Raw genomic sequence first — 26350 nt, forward strand, 5'->3', positions numbered from 1 at the left:
TCTCTCTGTGTCTCTGTCTCTCTCTCTCTCTCTGTGTCTCTGTCTCTCTCTCTCTCTGTGTCTGTCTCTCTCTCTCTGTGTGTCTGTCTCTCTCTCTCTGTGTCTCTGTCTCTCTCTCTCTGTGTCTCTGTCTCTCTCTCTCTCTGTGTCTCTCTCTGTGTCTCTCTCTCTCTCTCTCTCTGTGTCTCTCTCTGTGTCTCTCTCTCTCTCTCTCTGTGTCTCTCTCTGTGTCTCTCTCTCTCTCTCTCTGTGTCTCTCTCTCTGTCTCTCTCTCTGTCTCTCTCTCTCTCTGTGTCTCTCTCTCTCTCTCTCTCTCTGTCTCTCTCTCTCTCTGTGTCTATGTCTCTCTCTCTCTCTCTGTGTCTGTCTCTCTCTCTCTCTGTGTCTATGTCTCTCTCTCTCTCTGTGTCTATGTCTCTCTCTCTCTCTCTGTGTCTCTGTCTCTCTCTCTCTCTCTGTGTCTCTGTCTCTCTCTCTCTCTCTGTGTCTCTGTCTCTCTCTCTCTCTCTCTGTGTCTCTGTCTCTCTCTCTCTCTCTCTCTGTGTCTCTGTCTCTCTCTCTCTCTCTGTGTCTCTGTCTCTCTCTCTCTCTGTGTCTCTGTCTCTCTCTCTCTCTGTGTCTCTGTCTCTCTCTCTCTCTCTCTGTGTCTCTGTCTCTGTGTCTCTGTCTCTCTCTCTCTCTGTGTCTCTGTCTCTCTCTCTCTCTGTGTCTCTGTCTCTCTCTCTCTCTGTGTCTCTGTCTCTCTCTCTCTCTGTGTCTCTCTCTCTCTCTCTCTCTGTGTCTCTGTCTCTCTCTCTCTCTCTGTGTCTCTGTCTCTCTCTCTCTCTGTGTCTCTGTCTCTCTCTCTCTGTGTGTCTCTGTCTCTCTCTCTCTCTGTGTCTCTGTCTCTCTCTCTCTCTGTGTCTCTGTCTCTCTCTCTCTCTGTGTGTCTCTGTCTCTCTCTCTCTCTGTGTGTCTCTGTCTCTCTCTCTCTCTGTGTCTCTGTCTCTCTCTCTCTCTGTGTCTCTGTCTATCTCTCTCTGTGTCTCTGTCTATCTCTCTCTGTGTCTCTGTCTCTCTCTCTCTCTGTGTCTCTGTCTCTCTCTCTCTCTGTGTCTCTGTCTCTCTCTCTCTGTGTCTCTGTCTCTCTCTCTCTCTGTGTCTCTGTCTCTCTCTCTCTGTGTCTCTGTCTCTCTCTCTCTCTGTGTCTCTGTCTCTCTCTCTCTCTGTGTCTCTGTCTCTCTCTCTCTGTGTCTCTGTCTCTCTCTCTCTCTGTGTCTCTGTCTCTCTCTCTGTGTCTCTGACTATCTCTCTCTGTGTCTCTGACTATCTCTCTCTGTGTCTCTGTCTATCTCTCTCTTTGTCTCTGTCTCTCTCTCTCTCTCTGTGTCTCTGTCTCTCTCTCTCTCTGTGTCTCTGTCTCTCTCTCTCTGTGTGTCTCTGTCTCTCTCTCTCTCTGTGTCTCTGTCTCTCTCTCTCTCTGTGTCTCTCTCTCTCTCTCTCTGTCTCTCTCTCTCTCTGTGTCTGTCTCTCTCTCTCTCTGTGTGTCTGTCTCTCTCTCTGTGTCTCTCTCTCTCTCTGTGTCTCTCTCTCTCTCTGTGTCTCTCTCTCTCTCTGTGTCTCTCTCTGTGTCTCTCTCTCTCTCTCTGTGTCTCTCTCTCTCTCTCTGTGTCTCTCTCTCTCTCTGTGTCTCTCTCTCTCTCTCTGTGTCTCTCTCTCTCTCTCTGTGTCTCTGTCTATCTCTCTCTGTGTCTCTGTCTATCTCTCTCTGTGTCTCTGTCTATCTCTCTCTGTGTCTCTGTCTATCTCTCTCTGTGTCTCTATCTATCTATCTATCTATCTATCTATCTATCTATCTATCTATCTATCTATCTATCTGGTGTAACCAAGGAATGCCAAGGTCTGGTGAGAGTAGAACAAATGACAGAATAATGTGTCTTTCTCTCCTGAAGATCTGAGATGTTGTTGTGCTGTCAGAATGGCCGCTCCCCTCTCCTTGTCTTCCTCAGAACCAGTTCTCCTAGATGGGGTTTTAATCAGAACTATTACTGAAATAAAGTGAAACGCATGGTAAATCACTGCAAAGGATATTGTTAATTGTGTGGATGCACGCACCATGCGCGCACACACACACACAAAGTTTGTTTTTGTCTGTCTCATACATCGTTCCTCTCAAGGTGAAGTTCGTGTTTGCATTCTCATGGAGTAATGGGACATGGGTGGCCTTGTGTGTTAATCAATAATTGCAAAAGGGGGTTGACAGGGTGGCTGGGGGTTGTGGATTTGACATTTCTGTAGTTTGGGTACTATTGCTGCAGTAGTTTAGATGTTTCGAGGTTTAGTATGTTAACTATTTAGAAGCTAAACATGACATTCTGTGGAAAGTCTAGGGATGCACTGTTCCTTTTTGTTTTTCCACTTGACATTTTAGTCATTTAGTAGAAGCTCTTATCCAGACCGACTTACAGTTTGCACATTCATCTTAAAAGATAGCTAGGTTAGATAGCTATGTGCTATTTGTAGTGGTTTGGTAAAGTAGGAAATGACTAAATGGCTGTTTTCTCTGTGTGTCTGCAGCTCACCAAGGAGAAAGAACATGGGAAGCTCAACCCTCGACCAGGAAAGGTGAGTGTCTGTCTTGACTGTGAAACAACGACAGGAATCACCCATCTCTGTCCCTCGTCTATCGTCTTTGTCCTACAGTAAAGGTCAATGTCCCATTGCATCCTTCTTTTTTTTTTAGATGTAATGAGGGATCTGCTCACCAACCAAGTTAGCCTTATCAAAAAGGGTTTCTTTTGCCAGCTCCAAGGAGCAATAGTAACTACATAAACATGTGTTTTTATGATGATAATTAAAAGTTCATTAATGGCTTCACACTGTAAAGTACCCCAGAGGGACAGTTGCCAACGTCGAGTCATCTTGGATGAGAAGAGCATGGTAAAAGCTGAGGAAATGAGATTAGTATGATTTGTATTCTTATTCACTCAGCCCAACATCGTTCTCTATTTAGGCTGTTGAACATTTGGATATATCAGTCAGAGCTATGTGGAAGTGGAAATCACGTCTTTACAAAGAAAGACATTTTCTTTTTTTCCAATGCACACTCAGTGGTTTGGAGAATATTACTAAAAGCACAGTTCATTCACTATAGACCTCGCATACTACAGAGCAGGGGTTCCCAACCGAAGGGTCGCAACCCCCGCATGGGGCTGCCAAAGCTTCCAGAGACTTGATGAGCATGTTTTCGTTTCATCGTTGGTAACAGTTTCAATCTCTTATTATTAGTCATCTATAATTATTTCCGAATTGGCAGAAGTTATGTTGGTGCCTTGCCAACGCCATTGTTCGCCTCTCAACAATCCACAAGCTTAATCAATTACTGTGGTATTTCAACCCTAACAAGTAACACTAGCTGCCTTATTTGCCTATTGCCATCAAGATGGAGATTATGAAGCTAGCTAAATGTCAAGCTTGCTCCTGCATGCAACCAAATTGCACCTCCAACCAACTGTACCATTCTATCTCCGCTCCGTCAGGGCACCTACAGGCTTGCTTGACATTTAGGTCTGACAGGTTGTGATTACAGAGCCTACCTGCGATACACAATAGCATACCTTCCCTGAACTTTCATGTGTGTCACAACACAAAGCAGCGTGTCTAAGTTGCATCTCAGTCTGTTTGCTGTTTGCTGCTTCGATTGATGTTGAAAAGAGACGGATAGAGTTAGCCTGGTCATTAGATCGGTCTGTTCCTTTTAATGCACGGAAAGAAGTGTGGGGGGGTGTTTAACAGACATGAGTGAAGAAGCAACCAAAGAATGACATCGTCACTGAAAAGGAAAAGGTGCAACGCTCGCTCACCATTAAAAAAACATATCATTTTATTTGAGCAACTATTAAAAGCTTGACGTTTGAGCCTTCATTCCCTTTGATAGTGGCCTTTCATCAGAACCTTTTAATGTACGTCAGATATTGGCTGAAGACGAGCAGATCCAGCGTCCATGCTTGGATAGAGGATGGGCCATGGTACATGTACAGTATTATAGTGTGCTGTTGAATTTGAGCATCTCTTACGAAACGGTGCTGTCTTTTTTCCAGATGTTCATCTTTGACCGGCCAGGGATGTGTGGCCAGAGGATGGAGGTGTGGAGTGATGTAGTTGATGCCACACCCTGGCAACTACAGGAAACCATCTCTATCAGGGTTGTCAGAGGAGGGTAAGTGTTCACACATACACACACACAAAGTGCAATCGTCCCAAAAGCCTGAACTCCATGATCCTGGTGCACCCCAGATGCTAATCCATAGAATTATGATGAAGATAGTTGCAGTAGGATCTCAACCAAATACCTAATAGTAACCCACACTATAATCATTTGAATAATTTCTGAGCGGGAATGGATTGTTAATACTAGGAAGAAGAGCAAAGGCATGCAGTCCCAACACCTGCACTGGGTGTGTGTGTGCACTGGAGAGGGAATGTTCTCAAGTCTCTCACAACCATCCCTTTCTCTGTGCTGCACGGAGGTTCTTAGGCAAATATCCCTCTCCAGAGAGCTCCTATCTGTCTTCCTGTCTCTCTTTCTTTCTATAGTTTGCCTACTCTAAACGGTTTAAATATAAACAGTCTCTCGCCACCTATTACTGTACACTCTTAGAGTAAGGTGCCATCCAGAACCTAAAAGGAGTCTTCGTCTTTAGCCCATAGGACGACCGTTTTTGGTTCCAGGTGGAACCCTTTCTGTCTTCCATGTAGAACCCTTTCCACAGATGGTTCTACCTGGAACCAAAAAAGGGTTCTTCTATGGGGGGCAGCCGTAGGGTAGCATGGTATAGGGTAGCATGGTGTCCAAAATGGGTCTGAACATGCTGACTCACCCATCCCTGGGGCTCCAGAACACTAAACAGTGATGTGGTGCAACCCCCTTTCTTCCGCCAAGCCTCACTGAGACACAGTGGTGAATAATCATTAGGCTGCTTTCATTACCATCACACATCATCTGAAGGGTGACAACTGTCACTTGTTCATTCTGTCTCCCATCTCTCTCTCTCTCTCTCTTTTTCTGTGTCTGTGAATGTTGACTTTTCAAAACTCTCAGTGTAGAATATGCAGCTAATGAGCCATGGCCGAATTGGCACGACATGATTATTATTTATCACCGTGTGTGTGTGTGTGTGTGTGTGTGTGTGTGTGTGAACTTGAGGTTTGGGGAAATCTCAGTGCAGTACAGAACATGTGGGTGGTTTGAATTTATATCACTAATACAAATGCTTGACTGAAAGAAGTCACTTATTTTGTGCCAACTCTCACTTTTGCAAAACTCTCCGTGGGATATGGTTATGAAAGAATGAGAGGATTTTAGTTCCACGGATAAATTATTAGACTGTATTAGTGATTTAAATACTTGGATGGCTCACAACTTCCTCCAGCTAAATCAAGATAAGACCGAGATGCTTGTTGTTGGAGCCAAAGCACAGAGAGAGAATCTGGCCGCATGTTTTAATTCACGGGTAATAAAGATTAAACACCAGATTTAAAAAAAACCTAGGTGTTATTTTAGATTCTGAACTCCGTTTCAAATCATACACTAGGAATGTGACCAAAATAGTGTTTTACCACCAACATTTCCAAGGTGCGGCTGTTTCTCTCTCAGGCTGACACAGAGAGACTCATCCATGCTTTTATTTACAAGCAGGTTTGACTACTGTAATGCTCTCCTGTCTGGCCTACCCAAGAAAACCAGGGGCTGAAACTGTGGATTTTTATTTGAAAGAAATCTTAAAAAAACACCTTTTTAGCTTTGCTTTTCATTTTTAGTCATTCATTTTCTTTCTTCTGTAAAAGCACATTGTGTTGCATTCCATGCCGGAAATGTGCTGTATGAATACAGCTTGATTTGATTTGACGAATCCACATCTTGTGAATACTTTCTGGATAGATATTTCTACTTTTCACCCTTTCATACCTTGAATAAGGGAATACCAGTGCCATCCTCAGTGTGCCAGTGTAGAGCTCTACTACTGTGTCCATCATTAGAGCAATGGCCAATCTATTCACCAGTTTTGCCTGTTTAACTCACTTTTAAAATAGCTCACACATTGTTAAATGCATCTTGTTCAGACCACTGATCCTTACAGTTCATGACCCGGACCTGTTGTTAACCCTTCGTCTTTCCAATACTCTCTTCAGCTGGGTCTTGTACGAGAAGCCCAACTTCAAAGGGGAGAAGCTCGCTCTGGACGAGGGTGACATAGAGCTCACCTACCCCTTCGACCCCCCTGAGGAGGTAGAGGGACAACAACCGCAGAATGGAGAGGACAGCCAGAAGGAGGGGGGAGAAGAAGAAGTGGTGGCGGTCAAGCCGGCCAGGAGGTTCATCATAGGATCAGTACGAAGGGTAGTCAGGGTAAGAAGAAGAAGAAGTCACAGATGACCCCTTACTATTATATGATTAGCCCTAGAGCAGTGCTTCTCAGAGTGTGGGATGCAACCAGGCAACTACTAAAGCCTAGGTTGTGGTTAGAAACATGGCTTTGTGTATTTGGTGGATCAGAAGAATTCCAAAGGCTTTAGGTGAGAGCTGTGTCAATCTGATTAGGTGTGGTTCAGTGGAACTGCTCGTCTGCTGATAGACTCTGGCACCTTTAAGGATTTCTGCCTCACAACGCCGTCCTCTCTGTTTAGAGCCTGTATCACAATTGCGCTGCTCTGTGAGACTATAGCACCCTCTAGTGTCAAAGTACCATACCTGTCATTTCGGTCTACCCCCTTCAGGACTACAGTGTGCCAGAGATCAGTCTGTTCCCCGAGGAGAATGCCGAGGGGAAGAAGGTGACCTTCAGAGACACGTCAGAGGACGCCAGGATATTCGGCTTCCCCATCAAAGCCAACTCCATCATCATCAACGCTGGACTGTGAGTAACTGTAGTCAGCTCTGCCAACTGCTTTTTATTAGGCCACGTTGGGCACGAGGATAAACATTTCTGAAAGTAAGATGATGCAATGTATTATTTGATCAAATAAAGCTTCAAATGAATATCACTGGGGGAGTAGTGCTAAGCTGACATATGGAATTGTTTTAAGATGGGCATACTATGGACCATTTGGCTATTTTATTTTGAATTTTAGGACCCCTTTAGGTATAAAAAAAATTGATGGCAAAAAAGACAGTCAAAAAATATATCATAAGAAATAAGGATTTGTAGTGTCTATCCTACATCAAGGAGATATAACATATATTTTTTTACACATATTTAACCCCTTTTGTGTAGGCACAAAACTACCTTTATACTTCCAATAATATTTTACATCTGGTTACCTTCAGAAGAGTCCTGTGACACTTGTGGGGTCGTAGAGCAAAACGGAGAACACCGTGTTCATGAGAATCTCCCCTTTCCATCGTGGTCAGAATAGTTTTTAGGTCGAACCGTTCTGACGCTACATACGTTTCCGTGAGAAGACCGATTTTCGGGAAGTCTCATGGTCTGACGAACACCGCTCTAGCTCTGCCACTTTCACCGCAGATGTGGAAGTGCAACACTGGCGGATGTGGTGGATTTGAAGAAAAAAAAACGATATCTCTATCTTAAACTGACGGATTTTGACGGAATTTTTTTATGGAACTTAGATTGACGCACCAGTGCGTCAGTCAACTCTAGGGTTTTAACGTTGTATTGGGTGAAAAGAAGTTGAGCTCCATATTACAGTATATTGACTATTTTATTGGTGTGATAGCAGGTTTTTGGTGAGGTCTGTCTTCTGTAACGATATCTCTGTTCTGATTGGATTGACTCTCTTCTCTCTTCAGATGGCTGGTATATGCTCAGCCTTTCTTCCAGGGCATACCACGTGTTCTGGAGGTGGGGGGGTTCCCCAACCCTGCAGCCTGGGGTGTGGAACAACCTTATGTCGGCTCCGTGCACCCTCTCAAAATCGTAAGATTGTAATAGACATAATGTAGTGACGGACCACAGCGAGAACAATGTACACCCCGTGGAAATAGCTTTACTATGATTCATGTATTGCATTCATAGGTGATGTCCACAAAATGACATTTCCCTAATGTTTTTATGACAGGGTGAACCAAGAGTGGAGAAACCTGGTGAGCCCAAGGTAAGAATGAACAAACAAACGAATGATTGAAGCTGATACCCAATAACTTCTACAGTAAGGTAACTTTCCATTGAATCTTACTCAGCCCCCCTTGTGCCTGCTGTTTTGTCTTCCCAGCTGGTGCTCTATGAAAAGCCCTACTTCACTGGGAAGACGAGGACAATCTACACCAACATGAGAGACTTCATGACCAGGAAGGATAGACTGCAGACTGCCTTCATATATAGCCCTGGATCCATCAAAGTACAGGGAGGGTGGTGAGTGTGTGTGTGTGTGTGTGTGTGTGTGTGTGTGTGTGTGTGTGTGTGTGTGTGTGTGTGTGTGTGTGTGTGTGTGTTACTTCCTGCATCTCATCCTCTGTCTCCCTGTACTTCTAGCTGGGTGGGCTATGAGAAGGAGGGTTTCCGAGGCCATCAGTATATGTTGGAGGAGGGAGACTACCATGACTGGAGGGTCTGGGGAGGCTGCGATGCCGAGCTGCGCTCTGTCAGAGTCATTCGAGCGGTGAGTGGGCCATACCATCACGTAACACCCCCATCTCTATCAGGCCCTTGTATCTTGTATTCAGCTGCTGCAGGAATGATCATGCCCTAAATGGCATATACACTGAGTATACAAAATATTAAGAATGCCTGCTCTTTCCAGGTGGAAAGCTATGATTTCTTATTGATGTCACTTGTTAAACCCAGTGTAGATGAGAGGGGATGAGACAGCGTAAATAATGAATTTTAAGCCTTGAGACAACTGAGACATGCTATTCAGAGGGTGAGTGGGCAATCTTTTTTTTTTAAGTGCCTTTGAACAGGGCATGGTAGTAGGCGCCAGGCACACCGGTTTGAGTGTGTCAAGAACTGCAATGCTGCTGGGTTTTTCACGCTCAACAGTTTCCTGTGTGTATATAAATGCTTCCATTGGAAGCATTGGAGTCAACATGGGCCAGCATCCCTGTGGAACGCTTTCGACACCTTGTAGAGTCCATGCCCTGACGAATTGAAGCTGTTCCAAGAGCAAAAGGAGATGAAACTTAATATTTGGAAGATGTTCCTAATGTTTGGTATACTCAGGGGAAATCATATATACAGGTACTGCCACGGGTGTCGTAGGAAGTAGACCAAAGCGCAGCGTGGTGAGCGTACATTTTATTTTTATTTGAATAATGTCACCAACAAAAAACAATACAAAACGACGTGAAGCTTAACAGGCCATTAGTGCCACTAACATAGATAACTACCCCCCCCTGAAAGGAGGGAAAAAGGGCTACCCAAGTATAATTCCCAATCAGAGACAACGATAGACAGCTGTCCCTGATTGAGAACCATACCCGGCCAACACATAGAAACACAAGTCATAGAAATAAAGGACATAGAATGCCCACCCAAATCACACCCTGACCAAACCAAAAAGAGACATAAAAAAAAAGCTCTCTAAGGTCAGGGCGTGACAGGTGCAGTTCGGAAGTCGGAAGTTTACATACACCTTAGCCAAATAGATTTCAAATCAGTTTTTCACAATTCTTGACATTTAATCCTAGTCAAAATTCCCTGTTTTGGGTCAGTTAGGATCACCAGTTTATTTTAACAATGTGAAATGTCAGAATAATAGTAGAGATAAGGATTTATTTCAGCTTTTATTCCTTTCATCACATTCCCAGTGGGTCAGAAGTTTACATACACTCAATTAGTATTTGGTAGCATTGCCTTTGAATTGTTTAACTTGGGTGAAACGTTTCAGGTAGCCTTTCACAATCTTCCCACAATAAGTTGGGTGAATTTTGGCCCATTCCTCCTGACAGAGCTGGTGTAACTGAGTCAGGTTTGTAGGCCTCCTTGCTCTCTCACGCTTTTTCAGTTCTGCCCACACATTTTCTTATAGGCTTGAGGTCAGAGCTTTGTGATGGCAACTCCAAGACCTTGACTTTGTTGTCCTTAAGCCGTTTTGCCACAACATTGGAAGTATGCTTGGGGTCATTGTCCATTTGGAAGACCCATTTGCGACCAAGCTTTAACTTCCTGACTGTTGTCTTGAGACGTTGCTTCAATATATCCACATAATTTTCCTACCTCATGATGCAATCTATTTTGTGAAGTGCACCAGTCCCTCCTGCAGCAAAGCACCCCCACAACATGATGCTGCCACCCCCGTGCTTCACGGTTGGGTGAAATAATATGTCTGTAAACAATTGTTGGAAATATTACTCGTGTCATGCGCCAAGTAGATGTCCTCACCGACTTGCCAAAACTATAGTTTGTTAACAAGAAATGTGTGGAGAGGTTGAAAAACTAGTTTTAATGACTCCAACCTAAGTGTATGTAAACTTCCGACTTCAACTGTAACTGCCAAAATAAAGCCAACATCCAATATAAAGTGTCTTTATAGACTATTGGGCCAGAACAGCTTCAATGCGCCTTGGCATAGATCCTGCAAGTGTCTGGAACTCTGTTGGAGGGATTGCGGTGGTAAACGCTGTCTCAGGCGGCAATTCAGATTCTCCCATAAGTCTTCAATTGGGTTGAGATCTGGTGACGGTGACATCCGTGGAACAGGGGCTGTATTAGCTTTCAGAAATCTGCATTTTCGTAACGCAGACCATCCCAAAAAATCGGTGTTTTAAACCATTTCACCTGCGTTTCATATTGAAAGTCAGTGCTTTTTGGTTGAGTGACAAGGGGCGTGCAACACCAAATACATTAGTGCAACACCAAATACATTAGTGCAACACCAAATACATTAGTGCAACACGTTGGGCAAAAAATGGTTTTAATCAGATGACAGTAAAAAAACACTGTTTGGCTAGCAGCCACACATAAGTAAGTTAAATTATAATGAAAATGCAAGGTATTTTAAAAAAATATTTAAAAAACTATGAATGGCCATCATATTTCTAATGTTTATCATAGAAAGAATGTAGCCAGCTACAATTCCTAATGTTTGACGTTAAGCTTGCATTTTAACTTGCTACCGGAGGAAGAACTCCGCCTGAGGAAAGTACAGTGGAAAAGTAGCCTGCATATCACTCGGAGCAATGTCTAGTGATTCAATGGAATATATAGTGGAGAAGTGTGACTAAAGTACGATAATAGCCCTTTAACATTCAGGATTTGGAGGGAACCCTGACCGAACCCGAGCAGAATTTACAATAAAAAGCATTTCAGATCTGCGTTTACAAAATGCAGCAAGATATTTTTCTCCATTTCACCTTTCCTTTTCTGTATGAGAAACGCAAACGTGACCCCTGTGGCATGTGGTTTACATCGTTTTCATGTTCCTCAAACGGTTCAACCATTGACCACTCGTGCTCTTGGATGGGGGCGCATTGTCATCCTATAGGGGCATAGCCGTGGTAGTCAAAATAATGGCCTGCCCAGCATTTTTCTACATGACCCTAAGCATGATGGGATACTAATTGCTTAATTAGCTCAGGAACCACACCTGGGAGGAAACACCTGCTTGCAATACACGTTGTATCCCTCATTTACTCAAGTGTTTCTGTGTTTCCTGTTACATTTAATACATGCAGATGACCTCGGCAAAGGGACGAGGGCACCAGGCGTCAAACGTATTTCTCCTTTTGAAATACGTTTGACCAGAAATGGAACTAAAGGTAGCGTCTTTAAGGGCAGTGGAACACAGTAGCAGTCCCCATACCTGTTTGAGCTAAGTTTTGGATGGAGCTGATCCTAGATCTGTGCCTAAAGACGACCCCAATCTGGAGCCACATTATGTGACCTCTGACCACTCTGTCCCCTGTAGGACCTGACCGAGCCCATGTTGGTGTTGTATGAACAGCCCGACGTGGAGCAGGACAACACCTTTGAGGTAACCGAGGCCCTTCCTGACGTGGAGCAGGACAACACCTTTGAGGTGACCGAGGCCATTCCCGACGTGGAGCTGTTTGGCTTCCGCACCACCACGCGCTCCATCCACGTCGTCAGTGGAGCGTGAGTACAAATGCTTGGGACGAGCAGCGTTGTAGTCCAACACCGGTGTAATCTAGTGTCGAACAGTAATGACCGATGTCATTTTAACTGTGACAGAGGCCTGATAAGATAGTAAGAACATGATCATAACTAGAGCCAATGTACAGTAGATATGGCTCTGATAATAACTTGATACTGGCTGATACGTTGATGAGAACATGATCATATTTGACAATACCTTTATAGACATAACACATTAAACATAAGTTCCCTCCAACGGGGAATAAAGGACGTTTCGGAGTATTAGTGGAGGTTTGACACTAAGTGGCCACTGTTGTCTCCTCCTCCAGATGGATCGCCTACTCTCACGTGGACTTCTCTGGTGACCAGTATATCCTGGAGAAAGGTTTCTACAGTAACCCTGCTGACTGGGGCTCTTCAGACAACCGCATCTGCTCTGTCCAGCCCATCTTACAGGCGAGTAGGTCGTCTAGAGACGCTTTTCTACGGAGTTGAGAGTGGAGAGACGGAAACAGGCAGGCAAATGAACTGAAAGAAGAACACACACACACTGTTTAGATGCTCCTTTAATGTTAATATTGAAACGTATTCATCGCTGAGGAAAATTTGAAGGGATTGCTGATGTCAGACATCGGGATGTTTACTCGGTGCACCCGGTTCTCTTGTCTGTTTTCAGGCTCCAAGTGAAAACCAGGGCAGCGTCAGAAGTGAGGTGAGACATCTTGTAGTATCGTGCGTGTATATCCTTCTGCAGTCACGCTCTTCTCTTTTCACACTTCACACTTGTACTATTTACTACAGTAAATGTGACTGATTTGAACTCTCTTTCTTCCCTCGCTGCCCCTGTCTGTCTCAGGTGATGTTGTACACAGAGCCAGATTTCGAGGGGGAATGCCATGTGTGTGACAAGAACCAGGAGTCCCTCTCTGACAAGCTCATCGCCAAGTCCTGCAGAGTGGTGGGGGGAAGGTGGGACAGAACCAACACGCACAATATATATATATTTCACACACACACACACACCAAGTGTAGGAAAAATGTATAATTAGGAGAGATGGAAGTATACACAGGCTTAGTGGAGCTGTAGAGGGATGGTATGGACTACTGCAGAACCTAGAGATGAGCCAGCATATAATTATTACAATTAAAGGGGAGTTCACTGTACTGACGAGTGCGTGGCGTTAGTAAATTAGTTTTAAATGGGTTTTGCGTGTTCCTCTACGTTTCAGTTGGGTGGTGTACGAGGGCCGTGAGTATTCAGGGAACCTGTACATCCTGTCAGAAGGAGACTACCCCAACTTCACCAGCATGGGCTGTCCTCCGAACTGTGTCATACGCTCGCTGAAGTGTATCCCGCTGGTAAGACCAATCCTCATATACTGGTCACACTCATATAGACTGGCTTTTTCACCGTCAAATTGTCCTTCACTTTTTCTGTCTGTCTCTCACTCTATAGCTTTCTCAGTTTTATTTTCAATCACTTAATGAATCAATTTTGTTGTATTTAGCTTAACGCCCTACAGCCGTTTCTCTTTCCCATACCATTACTCCTCCCAACCCCATACTCTGACCCACTATAACACTGCTGCAGCCTATCTCTCTCTGTGTGTGTGTGTGTGTGTGTGTGTGTGTGTGTGTGTGTGTGTGTGTGTGTGTGTGTGTGTGTGTGTGTGTGTGTGTGTGTGTGTGTGTGTGTGTGTGTGTGTGTGTGTGTGTGTGTGTGTGTGGATATATACAGGAGAGGTTGGAAGAAAAACAGAAGACGCATTTCCATCCCATATGGACTAATAAAGTATATCTTAACACTGTTTCCCCAGGTGTTCTCAGTGCCCTCTGTCTCGCTGTTTGGTCTGGAGTGTTTGGAGGGCAGGGAGATCACAGTGGACACAGAGGTGGTCAATATGCTGGAGGAGGGCTACAACAACCATCTACTCTCTGTCAGAGTCAACCGAGGCTGGTGAGTGTGTTTAAGTGTGTGCGTAAGGGTATGCGTGTTTAAATGTGTGTGTGTGTGTGTGTGTGTGTGTGTGTGTTTCTGAGTGTTGATATTATGTGCTCTTGTGTTTTCGACCTGACGAAGATCCGTTCCAGATGGAAACATTGTCAATAAAGCTGTGAATTGGGAGCTTTAACAGTGTGCAGGTCTATTTGTTCTGTACTAGTATTCTTTATTAGCCCAGCACCTATGTTTTTAAAGATGTGCGTATGACCACAAACTTTTCTCTTGTGTACCTCTCTCTCCCTATACCTCACTTGCTCTCTTTGCAGCTGGGTGATGTGTGAGCACAGTAACTACAGGGGGCGACAGTTCCTATTAGAACCCGTTGAAATCACCAACTGGCCCAAATTCAGTCAGCTTCTCACCATTGGCTCAATGTACCCAGTACGGCAGGTTAGAATCCCTATGACTTTATTCATTTTGTTTGGGTTGGTTTATAATACTATACTTCTACCCAATTCATGGTTCCTCTTTTTATTTACTCATATATATTATTTACGTGTGCTCATTTCCTGCAGAGGCGGCACTTCTTCCGCATCAAAAGCAAAGAGCGAGGTCACTTCCTGTCCATCCAGGGTGGCGTAGAGGAAATGAAGTCAGGACGTGTGGTGGTGACCGAGCAGGTGGAGGGCATGAGCGACATCTGGTTCTACCAGGAAGGCCTAATCAAGAACAAGGTATTGCTCACTAGGAATAAAGTTCCTCAACTTTTTCATTCTCATGATAATTTTCTTTCACCTTACTGAGGAACCCCTGGGACTCCCCCTCGGACCCCATGAGTTAACACATACATACATTGACAGCCCTAAAATGTTGACAATCTGTTTTTCCCCCTATAGAAGTAAATATAGAGCATTTTAAAATCTTCAGATGTTATTTCTCCTATTTATTTTACACTATATTTATCATGTTTTACAATCAATTTACCACATATCCTATCCACATTGCCTAGATGTTTTGCTAGTTGAGCACGCCAGATTTCTCAATTACTTATGTCTTTTGCTCTCGTTCTCTAGTTGGCTCCTACTATGAGCCTGCAGGTAATGGGGAACGTGGAGGCGGGGGCGAAGGTGGTGCTGTGGTCAGAGACCCGGCAGCCTGTCCAGACCTGGTCAGCCCAGATGAGAGGCACCATCCCCAGCCTCACCTTCCCTAGCATGGTGTTGGACATCAAGGGTGAGACACTAGTCTAATTTTAGGAGTAAAATTATAGGAACCACACATACATGATTTGTACTTTCATGTAATACTATGACCACTCAGCACCTATTGGGTAAGTGTTTGGGGTAATACCCCCCAAAATACAATAAATTGATGATAAAATTGTATCTCTCAGGTGGCAAGCAGTACGACAGAGACCATGTGGTGATTTTACCAGAGAGTGAGGAGAGGCCTTGCCAACAGTGGGAGCTGGAGCTGCTGTAACCTTCCAATAACCTTCCCTCAACCCACACCATTCACCCGCTCCTCCAATACAATACATTCCAATATCGACCAACCCCTCAGAACTCCTGCTCTTCAGTCTGTGGAGACGGACATTAGGAAGCACCGCAGACTGAACCTTGTGTCATCATGGTCAGGCACTCTCAAGAGGATCCCAGAACATCTTCATTACAGTTAAAGGGTTTCTTTCATTCTGTGAAGAATCATATGAGGGTTATACTTTTTTGCCTGAATGTGAGGACAGCAGCATACGAATGACTCATCTAACAACCAGTGCCTTTGGATGTGGTAAACTGGAGAGGATGGGAAGGGTAGTGCTTCTTTTCCCCTCCCTTAAATGTGTGTATTGAGATGATTCTATTTACAGACATTCCACCCTCTCAGATTCTTCCTTGACTTCGATGGTATGACCCGGCTTAGCACACACAGTAGTGGACAGAACGATTCACTTGAACCCACTAATGATTATTGGGAAGGTCAAGTTCCATCTACCATATGATACATCATCTGTGGCTACAAGCAGTGTATTTAAGAGGGTTTCATAAAGGAAGCCAAATCTATGCACATTCTTTTCTGAATTGGCTTAGTTCAACATTTTGTTTGACTATGTAATTTACTACCTTTTGGGAAACCATTGGATGGGAAGTGTGTTCTTTAGGCAGTATAATACAGACGATAAGGTATGATGCAGTGCAATGACTCTGTGGGCTTTTATGCAGTTCCTCTCTCATGCTACAGTGTGCTCTTCTATTTCACTATGGTCTATCTATTTTCATAGATATGAATCATACATTGCCAAACACTGTCAAGATAGAGGTTACTTTCTTATTTTTTTTAAAATATTTAACACCAAATGCCTTGCACCTCAATGCATTATTCTTTGATACCAAAAATAGAATGTGAAAAGAAATGAGTGGTTTTAAAATATTAAATAAAACTATCAAAAATGAAACTGTTGTTCAAATGTCTTGTTAATCTAAAATGTGTCTGGTCTTGTCTTCAATTGTAGATAAGTTACTGTTGTGTATTCATTGGAGAAAGACATTCTGGGACATGGGCTTTCACATGTTATTATAATGCAGAGAGGTGAAAATTGAGGAGTGGTACTGTCTGACTATAATCTAGATTGGCCATCAGGATTCACACAGGCATAATCTAGAAACACTGAGAAAGCTGTCCCGAACACCATGGTGATGTGTGTACAGGATACAGGAATGTTAAGAGTGAGACAAGACAACTGATAGTTTAGTGTGGCCTACTCTGTACAGAACATACTATGCGTATGTAGATACAAGTAGCTCAAAGTTAAATACAGTATCAGTCACAAGTCTGGACACACCTACTCATTCAAGGGTTTTTCTTTATTTATACATGGTAGAATAATAGTGAAGACATCAAAACTATGAAATGACACATATGGAATCATGTAGTAACCAAAAATTGTTGAACAAATCAAAATATATTTTATATTTGAGATTCTTCAAATAGCCACCCTTTGCTCTGATGACAGCTTTGCACACTATTGGCATTCTCTCAACCAGTTTCACCTAGAATTGTCACGCCCTGGTCGAAGTATGTATGTTTGTCTTCATTTATTTGGTCAGGCCAGGGTGTGACATGGATTTATTTTGTGGTGTGTTTTTGTATTGGGGTTTTAGTAGGTATTGGGATTGTGGCTGAGTAGGGTTGTCTAGGAAAGTCTATGGTTGCCTTGAGGCGGTTCTTAATTAGAGGCAGGTGATTTTCTTTGTCTCTGATTGGGAACCATATTTAGGCAGCCATATTCTGTGTTTCGTGGGTGATTGTTCCTGTCTTTGTGTTTGCACCAGATAGGGCTGTTTCGGTTTTCATTATTTCATTTAATTATTTTTGTAGTTTCTGCATGTATAGTTTTTCCTTCATTAAAATATATCATGAATCATCACGCTGCATTTTGGTCCGATCCTTGTTCCACCTCTTCGTCAGAGGAGGAGATGGAAGAGAGCCGTTACAGACTCACCCACCACAACAGGACCAAGTGGCGTGGTAACAGGCAACAGCAGGAGCAGCGCGACAAGAATTTCTGGACTTGGGAGGAAATCCTCGACGGGAGAGGACCCTGGGCTAAACCAGCGGAGTGTAGCCGCACCAAGGTGCAACGAGAGAAGGACTGGACATGGGAGGACGAACTGGACGGTGAAGGACCTTGGGCTCAGCCTGGAGAATATCGCCGCCCCAAGGAAGAACTGGAGGCGGCGAAAGCGGAGAGGCGCTGGTATGAGGAGGCAGCACGGCGACGCGGATGGAAGCCTGAGAGTCAGACCCAAAAATGTCTTGGGGGCTCAGGGGGAGTATGGCTATGCCAGGTAGGAGACCTGCGCAAACTCCCTGTGCTTACCGGGGGGCTAGAGAGACCGGGCAGGCACCGTGTTATGCTATGGAGCGCACGGTGTCTCCAGTGCGGGTGCATGGCCCGGTGCGGTACATACCAGCTCTTCGTATTGGCCGGGCTAGAGTGGGCATCGAGCCAGGTAACGTTGGGAAGGCTTGGTGCTCAAAAGCTCCAGTGCGCCTGCACGGTCCGGTCTATCCAGAGCCACCTCCACACACCAGTCCTCCGGTGGCAGCTCCCCGCACCAGGCTTCCTGTGTGTGTTCTCGGTCCAGTTCCACCAGTGCCAGCACCACGCATCAGGCCTACAGTGCGCCTCGCCTCTCCAGCGCTGCCGGAGTCTCCCGCCTGTCTAGCGCTATCAGAGCCTTCCTCCTCTCCTGCGCTGCCGGAGCCTCCCGCTTGTTCAGCGCTGTCGGAGCCTTTCTCCTCTCCAGCGCTGCTGGAGTCTCCTGCCTGTTCAGCGCTGCCAGAGCCTTCCTCCTCTACAGCACTGCTGGAGTCTCCTGCCTGTTTAGCACAGCCAGAGCTGCCAGCCTGCATGGAGCAGCCAGAGCTGCCAGTCTGCATGGAGCAGCCAGATCTGCCAGTCAGCCAGACTCTTCCAGATCTGCCAGTCAGCCAGACTCTTCCAGAGCTGCCAGTCAGCCAGACTCTTCCAGATCTGCCAGTCAGCCAGACTCTTCCAGATCTGCCAGTCAGCCAGATCTGCCAGTCAGCCAGACTCTTCCAGATCCGCCAGTCAGCCAGACTCTTCCAGATCCGCCAGTCAGCCAGACTCTTCCAGATCCGCCAGCCAGCCAGGATCTGCCGGAGCCAACTACCTGCCTGAGCTTCCTCTCAGTGCTGGGCTTCCTCTCAGTGCTGGGCTTCCTCTCAGTGCCGGGCTTCCCCTCAGTGCCGAGCTGCCCCTCAGTGCCGAGCTGCCCCTCAGTGCCGAGCTGCCCCTCAGTCACGAGCTGACCCTCAGTCACGAGCTGACCCTCAGTCCAGTGGGGTTCCGGGTGAGGACTACTAGGCCATGGTCGGTGGCGAGGGTGGACTATCCTAGGAAGCGGTGGAAGGGGGATTAAGACATTTATAGAGTGGGGTCCACGTCCCGAGCCGGAGCCGCCACCATGGACAGACACCCACCCGGACCCTCCCTATTGTTTTGATGTGCGTCCGGGAGTCCGCACCTTAGGGGGGTTCTGTCACTCCCTGGTCGAAGTATGTATGTTTGTCTTCATTTATTTGGTCAGGCCAGGGTGTGACATGGGTTTATTTTGTGGTGTGTTTTTGTATTGGGGTTTTAGTAGATATTGGGATTGTGGCTGAGTAGGGTTGTCTAGGAAAGTCTATGGTTGCCTTGAGGCGGTTCTTAATCAGAGGCAGGTGATTTTCGTTGTCTCTGATTGGGAACCATATTTAGGCAGCCATATTCTTTGAGTGTTTCGTGGGTGATTGTTCCTGTCTCTGTGTTAGTTGTCACCAGATAGACTATAGGTTTTCACGTTCCGGTTGTTGTTTTTTCATTATTCGTGTTTTTTCGTCTATTAAAGATGTATCGAACTAACCACGCTGCATTTTGGTCCGACTCTCCTTCGACGGAAGAAAACCGTAACAAGAATGCTTTTCCAACAGTCTTGAAGGAGTTCCTGCCTATGCTGAGCACTTGTTGGCTGCTTTTCCTTCACTCTGCGGTCCAACTCGTTTTGTTGAAGTCGGGATTATGGAGGCCAGGTCATCTGATGCAGCACTCCATCACTCTCCTTCTTGGTCAAACAGCCCTTTCACAGCCTGGAGGTGTGTTGGGTCATTGTTCTGTTGAAAAATAAATGATAGTCCCACTAACCTCAAACCAGATGGGATGGCGTAATACTGCAGAATGCTGTGGTAGCCATGCTGGGTAAGTGTGCCTTGAATTCTAAATAAATTCCAGACAGTTTCACCAGCAAAGCACCCCACAGTACCCAGTCCGGAACCTCCAGCGACGTTCCACAGTCCGGGGTCTCCAGCGATGGTCCACAGTCCGGGGTCTCCAGCGATGGTCCACAGTCCGGGGTCTCCAGCGATGGTCCACAGTCCGGGGTCTCCAGCGACGGTCCACAGTCCGGGGTCTCCAGTGACGGTCCACAGTCCGGGGTCTCCAGCGACGGTCCACAGTCCGGGGTCTCCAGCGACGGTCCACAGTCCGGGGTCTCCAGCGACGGTCCACAGTCCGGGGTCTCCAGCGACGGTCCACAGTCCGGGGTCTCCAGCGACGGTCCACAGTCCGGGGTCTCCAGCGACGGTCCACAGTCCGGGGTCTCCAGCGACGGTCCACAGTCCGGGGTCTCCAGCGACGGTCCACAGTCCGGGGTCTCCAGCGACGGTCCACAGTCCGGGGTCTCCAGCGACGGTCCACAGTCCGGGTCTCCAGCGACGGTCCACAGTCCGGGGTCTCCAGCGACGGTCCACAGTCCGGGGTCTCCAGCGACGGTCCACAGTCCGGGGTCTCCAGCGACGGTCCACAGTCCGGGGTCTCCAGCGACGGTCCACAGTCCTCACGCCCTGACCTTAGTTATCTTTGATTTCTTTATTATTTTGGTTAGGTCAGGGTGTGACAAGGGTGGTTGTTTTAGTTTTTGTATTGTCTAGATGTTTTTATCCTGTCTAGGGTTTTTTGTATATCTATGGGGTTTTAGTATGTCTAGGTATATGTAGGTCTATGGTAGCCTTAATTGGTTCCCAATCAGAGACAGCAGTTTATCGTTGTATCTGATTGGGGATCCACCTCTGGCCTGCTCGCCTCCCTACCACTGAGGAAGTACAGTTCCCGCTCAGCCCAGTCAAAACTGTTCGCTGCTCTGGCCCCCCAATGGTGGAACAAACTCCCTCACGACGCCAGGACAGCGGAGTCAATCACCACCTTCCGGAGACACCTGAAACCCCACCTCTTCAAGGAATACCTAGGATAGGGTAAGTAATCCTTCTCACCCCCTAAAAAGATTTAGATGCACTATTGTAAAGTGGCTGTTCCACTGGATGTCATAAGGTGTATGCACCAATTTGTAAGTCGCTCTGGATAAGAGCGTCTGCTAAATGACTTAAATGTAATGTAAATGGGATCCTATTTAGGTTGCCATTTTCCATTTTGGTTTGGTGTGTTATTGTCTATGTGTAGTTGCATGTCAGCAATAAAAGAAGAATGTATTCATATCACGCTGCGCCTTGGTCTCCTCGTTATGTCGAACGTGACAAGTGGTTATTGTCTTTTGGAAAAGCGTCCTTTACGGCTTTTAATTTTGTAAAACACCCTTCTAAACAGGCTAGAAACGCATTCATAATGCATTTCACACAATCTCAGTACTTAGGAGAACTCGTGACTTGTTTTGTAATAAAATCGGAGTTGACACATTCCATCATTCCCCACGGGTCTTCATTCTTGCATGAAACAATGGTGTAGTTGTATTAAATGGTATTTCTTGTTTGCTCTTTTGAAGGAAGGTGAGGAACCTTTGTCTCCTTTGTCTATCAATCTTTCCTCTCTTCTTTAGCGGTCGACATCTCATCATCTTAGTCTTGTCAGTGTTTCTTCATCCTACCTGTCCCATCACCTCTTTTCCCTGCACTATGGTTGACAATTGCATGTTTGTAATTCCTTAAAGTCTCCATTGGGAAATGGAAGGGTGTGAAACCTCTAGGATAATGCTTGTCAGGCAAAATGCACATTTTGGTGATAACCCAACTGCAGTTTGAGGCTTACCGTCTGAGATAATCCACGGAGGTGACGGATGGTGGGAGAGAGAGGAGGACAGGAGAAGGAGGGAGGGATAGGGGGAGATACTTTTTTTTATTTAAAGAAAATACCTTGATCGCCAAATAATTAACGTCACTTTAGTACACTTTTTACTACATTGTAACAGTACTAAAAAGTTCAAACCAAGCCACCCCTCCTTGTCCACTGCACACAGATCCCCCCCACCTGACACCCCACAACTCTACAAAGTCTCCCAGATGGTGCCCCAGTAGCATAGCTCTGGGGTCTGTACTCCCCGCCCCCTTCATCTCATGCTTCCTGGTCTTCCACACTGCCAATTTTTGCCTGCCCCAACCGGTAGTTTTACAAGGCAGTCCCTTCGCCTGCCAGCCACACTAAACCTAGGCCCTCCAATGCATAGGTCCCAAGTCAGCCCTGTACACCACCACCCCAGGACAGAAAACAGCCCTGTCAGCCTGGAATAAAAGGAAAACAGATGCTGCACTGTCTCCTCCTCCCCACAGAATAGACACCCCCTTCCCACTGATGAATCACGGTGCGACACATATCTGTTCGTAGCGATAGACCCCTGAATAATCCTCCCCTGTAGATCAGCTTTTACACTTCTCTATGGGAGTCTTATACAGGGAGCGACAACGTCCTCTCAGAGAAGTGCCCGGTCCCAAACCCCCCCCTGCCACTCCGTTGCTCTCAGCCCATGCAAATGGTCTTTCTGAGCCAACTTGATAGCCACCGTTACACAAAGCCTTTTTGCTGGCTGGACTAAAGCCCCTCAGTCCTGAACGATAAAATAATCTCCTCACTCACCTGGTGTCCCCCTGCAGCAGCAGCTGGGGGAAAAAAGGAGGTAGGTGGTAAAAGGAAGCAGATCGGTTTAATTAGTAGTTCAACGGCCCAGCCGCTGCCTGTTTCCCAGCAGCTCTCTGAAGGGGCCCGCTAGTGCAGCAAGGATCTCCTCCACCACCTGCTGCAGCAGCCTAGATGACTTTATGGAGAAAGCCTCCTCTCTCAGGTCACCCAACTTGAGTTAACCCCGTTCTCACAGGTCTGGCTCGCAATCTCGGAGAGGTCAGCACTCTGGTGTGGATGAGTGGGTTGTAGAACAGTGGCTCCTCCACTAGCCGTGCTCCTGGCCGTGAAACATCCCTGTAAACAGTTGAGGGTCTCTTTCCACGCCCGAAGCACAGCAAGGTAGAACGGCGTAAAGGGGTTGACATATCGACCTGCTCCAGATCCAAAAGGAACACGTGCCTGTCACATTCAAGGCCCCCTGACCTCATTAGAACAGCCAATGCTGTGTCTCACCACACACCCCCTGCAGGTAAAAAAGGCTCTGTGCAGCTTGTAGGCAGAAAGCTGGGACTCTGGACTCAATGTCCATCAGCCCTTGTCCCCCTCGTGCAAAGGCTGGTGCAACATTGCTGGCATGTCCAGTATTGACCAGACAAAATAAGAATAATTTTTGCAGTTGCTTTAATATATATACTTTTACTGACAATTTGATACTTTTTCCACCACTGGGAACTTCTTCCCTACTCTGCCCCACTGAAGCCCCCCAGTAAGACTGAGACATCCTGTTCTGGCCCATCTCCCCATAATCAACCTCTCACTCCTTTCCCAGTTCACATCAAACCCTGATAACCTCCTCCACATCTCCCTCCCTCTTGACACTATCACATCAGCAGCAGCATCCAACACTGAAACCGACTCCCTACCAGCTGCCCCCGGAACTGACATTCCCGTCAGCCTCTCCCTCAGCCTACAAAGCAGTGGTTATATGGCTAGACAGTAGAGCTAACCTGAGAGTGGACACCCCTGCCTAATCCCTCTCCTAACTGGGACTGGCCAGCTCAGCCCAGAGTACAATAGCTTGACCCATGATGTTAAACCTGCTACCCAGGTCGAAAGCTTTCATGGCCCTAAACAGATCGGTATGATACTATCAAAAGCGTTTGCTTGATCTATAGAAATGAGTCCAAGATCCTGATCATACATCCTAGTGATGTCTAGTAGAGAGAGAGAGAGAGAGAGAGAGAGAGAGAGAGAGAGAGAGAGAGAGAGAGAGAGAGAGAGAGAGAGAGAGAGAGAGAGAGAGAGAGAGAGAGAGAGAGAGAGAGAGAGAGAGAGAGAGAGAGAGAGAGAGAGAGAGAGAGAGAGAGAGAGAGAGAGAGAGAGAGAGAGAGAGAGAGAGAGAGAGAGAGAGAGAGAGAGAATATGGAACATTGAATACACACTAAATTTAGAGATGAGTAACATACAGTATTTAAAATGAGAAAGTCAAATACCTGTAATCTACTGTGATATGTTCTAGTCAAGTAATCACCAATGTACTCAGAGGCCAAGTAATGTCCTGTCGTTACTCATCCTGGCCTTACTCAATTTAAACTTTAGTCTCTCTCCCCTCCCTGACAGAAATCCTCTTCACAGGAGCCTTGTCATAAGACTTCACTAAGATGTAGCATTATTAGAATAACCTCTGTGTACGATTGTCTGCTAAACGACAACATTTTTACATTTTGAACAGGCAAACAATATGGTAGATTATGAATATAATGTACTGGCACACCGTATATTTGACTGAACAGGCTGTGTGTGTGTGCGTGCGTGCGTGCGTGCGTGCGCTTGTAACCTTATGTGCTGGTGACTGAGCAGGATCTCTCTGAAGCTGTCAATCAGGCAAAGGCAGGTCATGGAACATGGATCACCATTCTGACTATCAGAGACTCTGAACTTCTTAACCAAGGCGCACACACACACACGCGCGGGCACACAAACACAATCATACGTACGGTATATGAGTACCCAGTGGTGTGGTGGGGGCAAAATGCAGGTATGCCCACTTTTTCCCCCCAGTGGTTGTTGCATATACTCACTTACTTCTTAATCCACACTGATGTGTGTCAAAGTAGTGTAGTGGAGATGTATGCTGTATCAACTATGTAGAACAATAAATAAATCACAAAGTAGGATACACAAACGTAGCTCTCGAAAACCCTTACTGTCCAAACGTAGGGTTTGCAGCCCTTACATTCAAACGCTATTGACTTCATGCAAACTACGGATGCAGGATCTTAATTACAAACATCTTTCATTAATTATAATCCACATATTCATTCACATTTCCTATTTTCTGCAGGATTATTTTCATGCTGAAGCAAACTGGCTTAAATTAAGATCCTACATCTGTACAATTGCGACACTGTGTTTTGACGTTTAGAAACGTCAATAATCGTCGCTGTCGAACCGGGTTTTGAAACATACGCTGATATGCCCCTTATCTTTCATTATCAGTGAGAAAGAATATTTCAAAAATATATTCGTACCACATGGATGTGAGTGCTTCTGGTCTCTTTTTGGCTACATGTGAGTATGCCCACTTCTCCAGTCACCACTACATCACTGTGTGCCCCCTCCCACCAGATGTAATGCACATTTAGACTCCCACATGTACACACACTTATCTGCACGTCAGTAGCACACTGTCAGTGTCACCTGTTGGAGGGATGAAAAAAAGCCATGCATATATTTCCTGTAACAAATACTGTAGGAATACATGTCAATGAAGCTATCCACCTAAACCAAGCAGTATAACTAACAGTCTTTCAAAATCCGTTGAATTTTTGGAAAAATGGCCAATGTTTTTCAACAGAACAAATTCAGAGGAGATCATCCACAAAGCGTTGCTGGCTATCTGTCGATATGAAGACTAAAGGATTGAGTTTTGTGTACAATTTCACACTAGCTCAGCCTTCACATACACAGATGTAGGATCGTAATTTGAACCAGTTTGCTACAGCAGGAAAATAATCCTGAAGCAACAGGAAATGTTAATTATTATGTGCATTTTTTTGTAAGGGAAAATCACATCTGAAATTTAAAAAGTGGGAATGGCACATTCTGACCCTTTTTAACTAAAATACACTACAAAAAATGTTTAAAATGTCCTGCAGTGCAGGAAAGTTCTCCTGCAACAGGGTGATCAAATTCAGATCCTACATCTGCATTGCGTTATGTCTCCGTCTTACACAGTAACACAGGAAAATACAACTTTGTTCTATTGCTAATGCTCAAAATAATTAATATGTAAGTAGTCACACATTCTATTATTTTTTTATACTGTTTTTGATTGTACTTCCATACATGCATTTATTAACATAGAAATTGGATTACAATCAAGTGTATTGTCTACAACATGAACTCATTCCCTCTAATCAGTGCATTTCAACTTAATCAAACAAACGGACAAGAATAAGTCTAAAAGGGCAGTGGAATCAAGTTCGTAAAACTGTCAGTGTTCAAAACACAACCAATATCTCTTAGCCCAAAGGTTTTTACCCCTTGGTGACGGTTTACAACAAATGCTTTTTGTTGTACTTTCTTTATAGATTTTCAGATATGAGAACAGAAGAACAGTACAACCCCAACCCCTCCCTCCACCCCTTCTTCCCTCCAATCCACCCACCCAAATTCAAATGTAAGAAGAATTTGCTTCTCTCATAACATGTCCATATACAAAGATTAACCTCTAACAGGAAACATCAATGACTGGTGTTCTAGTAGAAGAAAATCCATTCTTCCAAATACATATTTGCTTTGTTCATTGGCTCTGGGGTCATTCATAGCCACTCAGTCTATATAGTCCTGAACAATACAAACTCCAGGCCAGAGGGGGTTCACCACTTAGTACTACAGGCTGTAGAGTAGAAGAATCACCACAGAACACAACAGAGACGCTCCGGTTGCTGGGCTGCCACTTGGTTTGGA

At 45.4% G+C, this 26350-nt stretch overlaps 1 protein-coding gene across 5 annotated transcripts in view; it reads left to right on the forward strand.

The window, feature by feature from the left end:
* The window catches only part of LOC118398275 (beta/gamma crystallin domain-containing protein 1-like), an 81277-nt gene extending 63879 nt beyond the window's left edge, over window positions 1-17398 (forward strand). For all 5 annotated transcript variants that reach the window (XM_035793456.2, XM_035793458.2, XM_035793457.2 and 2 more), the window contains 18 exons: window positions 2557-2604; window positions 4080-4198; window positions 6172-6388; window positions 6757-6896; window positions 7790-7916; window positions 8059-8094; window positions 8212-8351; window positions 8472-8598; window positions 11845-12032; window positions 12362-12488; window positions 12709-12744; window positions 12889-13001; window positions 13262-13391; window positions 13850-13989; window positions 14301-14424; window positions 14550-14708; window positions 15048-15207; window positions 15368-17398. In XM_035793456.2, coding sequence (XP_035649349.1) covers window positions 2557-2604; window positions 4080-4198; window positions 6172-6388; window positions 6757-6896; window positions 7790-7916; window positions 8059-8094; window positions 8212-8351; window positions 8472-8598; window positions 11845-12032; window positions 12362-12488; window positions 12709-12744; window positions 12889-13001; window positions 13262-13391; window positions 13850-13989; window positions 14301-14424; window positions 14550-14708; window positions 15048-15207; window positions 15368-15456 — 2220 coding nt within the window. In that variant the 3' untranslated portion in view covers window positions 15457-17398. The remainder of the gene's footprint in view (window positions 1-2556; window positions 2605-4079; window positions 4199-6171; window positions 6389-6756; window positions 6897-7789; window positions 7917-8058; window positions 8095-8211; window positions 8352-8471; window positions 8599-11844; window positions 12033-12361; window positions 12489-12708; window positions 12745-12888; window positions 13002-13261; window positions 13392-13849; window positions 13990-14300; window positions 14425-14549; window positions 14709-15047; window positions 15208-15367) is intronic.
* Window positions 17399-26350: the final 8952 nt, after the last annotated feature.

The sequence above is a fragment of the Oncorhynchus keta genome, chromosome 19 (assembly GCF_023373465.1).
Source record: "Oncorhynchus keta strain PuntledgeMale-10-30-2019 chromosome 19, Oket_V2, whole genome shotgun sequence".
NCBI lineage: Eukaryota > Metazoa > Chordata > Actinopteri > Salmoniformes > Salmonidae > Oncorhynchus > Oncorhynchus keta.